We start from the raw sequence: 3232 nt of genomic DNA on the forward strand, positions 1-3232 counted from the left end.
ACGGCGAAGACGAAGACGAAGACGAAGGAGAAAGAAGGAGAAGGTGGTGAGGCAGCTCCAAGGTCCGCTCCCTCTTCTCATGTTTCTATTTCATCTTCCTATTTCATCTTCCTATTTTATCTCCTTTCTCGCTTTCGATCCTCTGCCATTTAGGATCGCCTTAGCCATCTTGTTGTAGAAAGATGGACGAGGGAAAGTTAGGGGTAACAGTAGAGGAGATATTTACAGGATTTTTCTTTATTTTAAGTTTCTCATACGGATTGATGATGCTAAGCTCTTTATTCATTACCTCTCCTTTTCCACAATTTTACCCTTTTTGTTAAAGTTTGTTTTTTAAGCAATTGTGGTTTTGGTCTCATATCGATCATGTTAGTTCAGCATAAACTCCATGGACACTAAAGTCAATGAAGAGCTCTTGTGGTTTATGGGCGTGCTATTGGTAAAATAGCTCACATTTAATTTATTTTTATATCATTATGTTTGATGTAGGTAAATTGGTTAGTATGACTGCGCAAACGGGCCAATCGCATATGTGGTGGTTTGCTAGCCAAGACAGGCTCCGTAGTTCAGCACAATCTTCATGGCTGTCATTGACGATTTCCGGTAGGTTATATACTGCATTTTCTATGTTGTTATGGTTATTGGCTTGTATTGGGCGTTTTGCTTTATTTATAGTAAACTTTCATGCTACTACTTGTGCTATAGGTTATTAGGTTATATAATTGTTTGCCATTATTTGCGAGCATAGTTATGGTTTTTAGTGAATACATGATGGATTTAGTGAATATGATGCAACAATCTTTTGTTTAATTATTTGAATGCAGTACCCGATTCAGTGGTTTCTCGCATAAAACCATAAAGAACCATCATGCCTATGATTCACAAAAGTGATATAACTGATAATTTTGTTGGCATTAGAGTGTCTTCACTTGGATTTGTATCTTAGATTCGATAAGGGGGGTGATCTCTGGTGTTGTGATTTCAAGAATCTCACTTGTTATAAAGGCAAGGGGATGATCATTAAGATATCTTCAAAGTCATCATCCACAAAGAGTCAAGTCTCATCATGTAGACAAAGGGAGATCCTATAGGATCAAAGAGGAATTCATTAGGTTGAAATAAGAGTTGAATGCTCTTTTTAAGATGTGATTGTCTTGCAATGGTGCTCATAGTGGAATAACAATCATCTTCAAAATGTAATGAGCTCCTCTGTTGGATAGCAGCACTCCAAATTTTACAGATTCTTGAACCTTTTGCACCTCGGAACTCGTGGGACTTATAAGAGAAGAAAGCTAGAATTCAAGAGGAGAGGAAAACTTGAGTTCCATGGATTATTGAAATGCAATATGGAAAGTTCTTTTATGGGAAGGACAACCAGTAGAAAAGTTAAATAATTTTGAATAAAAGTAGGAAAAAAAACAAATTTCAGTTTTCATAGAAAGATGAGACAATTAATGGGGATTGCCTTCTTTGAGGTCAAATAAAAAAGTGACTATTTTAGTCAACAACACTAAAGAAATCAAAGATTTTTTTTTTTCTTTTGCTTTGGTTTATCGTGTATGCAACGCACTTTAAGGGCAATTCAAATGGCTAGCTTGCGGACAACCATGAGACTCGCTATACAGGTGATTGTAGGCCATAAGGTGTAAGAAATCACATGCATGCACATCTATAAGGCCTAAAGCCGCTTGCATGGCAGGGCTCATGACTACTCTCATAGTTGCCACTTGGACTAACCTCTCAAAGCGCATTGCATTCGTTATAACATGAAGCAAAGATCACTCTTTGATTTCTCTAGTGCTGTTGACTAAAATAACTATGATCTTAAAGAAGGCAGACCTCATCTGATATCTCATACTTTATTACAATTAAATTTTTATTTTACTTCCGTTCAAATTTGATTTTTCTTCTAGTGTCCCTTGATGTGCCTCACTATCCCTATAAAAGCAACCCTCTAAATTGCATGCCAATCATCCAAGAAACTCAATCATTCCTCTTCTTTTGAGTCCTAGCTTTATCTAAGCGAATTTCAAGTATGTAAACTGGATTTAGAGTGCTACGACACCATGAAGAAGGTTGTATCTTGGGACATGAATGCCATTCTACTGTGAGCATTGTTGTAGGGTAATTTCATCTCAAAGAGAGAGAGAGACCAACTCTGGCATCAACTAGACAAATCCCTGTCCAATCCTCTGGAATTTCCTTTGTCTTTGTGACAAATAGCTTTTCCCAGTAAACTTTACATACTGCTTGAGGTGTAAGGGTTTAGCTACTCCACATCTCATATGTGTAAAATGACCATTGAAGAGAATGATGAATGAGATCTCTGTTTCATCATTGTGTGAGCTCTTGGATCATAATTTGTTGATCCATCTATACCCTTAGGACTTGAGATCTATGTCATGAAAAGAAAGCTTGATGTTGCTACTTTAGCATGCACCTTAGGGCTATGGCTGATACAGTCCAGTGGGATATGACTAGGAAAGCGGTCAAGACTATAGAATTGACATAAAAACTCAAGAAAGACATCCAAATATTGTACCGTGTTATGTGGCTCATACCTCGAGGGACTATGTCAACTTAGTAGCGATGAAGTCATGAGCACAAAATGTTTGAGTTTTGACGTCGCTAGTTTTAAGAGATACGGGATGTCAAAACTGGTGAATATTGAAGATATTTAAGGTACCACAGGATTCCTTTAGAGTATTGTGATATGTTAGTTTTGGTGATAACTTAATAGATCACTACTCATTCGTTGTGCCGATTTTCGTAAGGTCGCTCACTCTATTCGTCGTATGATAGATTGAGAAGCAAATATCGAGAGATGAATTGCTCTTAGTGAGCAACTGACATTTTATTGTGCCCTCTGTGGGCAAGTGGGAGATGTTACCGGTTGTTGCCCACAATGGGCACAACCTTTGGAAAGGTTGCCAAAAGCAACCTTTGGAAAAGCAACCTTTCGAAAGGTTGCCAAATGCAACCTTTGGTTTTCTATAAAAGGCATGGAGGTCTCATCCTTTTCCATCATTGTGCATGCCAACTAAGAGAGTTTTTTCTCTTGGAAAGAAATTGCGCAAGACTTTCCTTTTTCTCTCTCGCTAACATACGAGTACGAGACTTTTCTCGTTGGGGCATCACCACCGGATCTCGAGGACGTTTGGAGCGAGAAACTACAAAGAAGACTCTTGTAGACTTCTTCCCGATCCTACGAGATTTCGCAACGCACAAGGTA

The 3232-nt window shown here is 38.2% G+C and overlaps 1 protein-coding gene across 1 annotated transcript in view; it reads left to right on the forward strand.

Annotated features, from left to right (window-relative positions):
- LOC141844138 (protein NETWORKED 3A-like) overlaps positions 1 to 3232 on the forward strand; it is a 5793-nt gene continuing 2561 nt past the window's right edge. The window contains exons 1-2 of the mRNA XM_074732153.1: positions 1 to 62; positions 490 to 603. Coding sequence (XP_074588254.1) covers positions 504 to 603 — 100 coding nt within the window. The 5' untranslated portion in view covers positions 1 to 62; positions 490 to 503. The remainder of the gene's footprint in view (positions 63 to 489; positions 604 to 3232) is intronic.

Source organism: Curcuma longa, chromosome 13 (assembly GCF_044706935.1).
Source record: "Curcuma longa cultivar G26 ecotype Majalengka, Jawa Barat chromosome 13, ITB_CL_G26_1.1, whole genome shotgun sequence".
Classification (NCBI taxonomy): Eukaryota; Viridiplantae; Streptophyta; class Magnoliopsida; order Zingiberales; family Zingiberaceae; genus Curcuma; species Curcuma longa.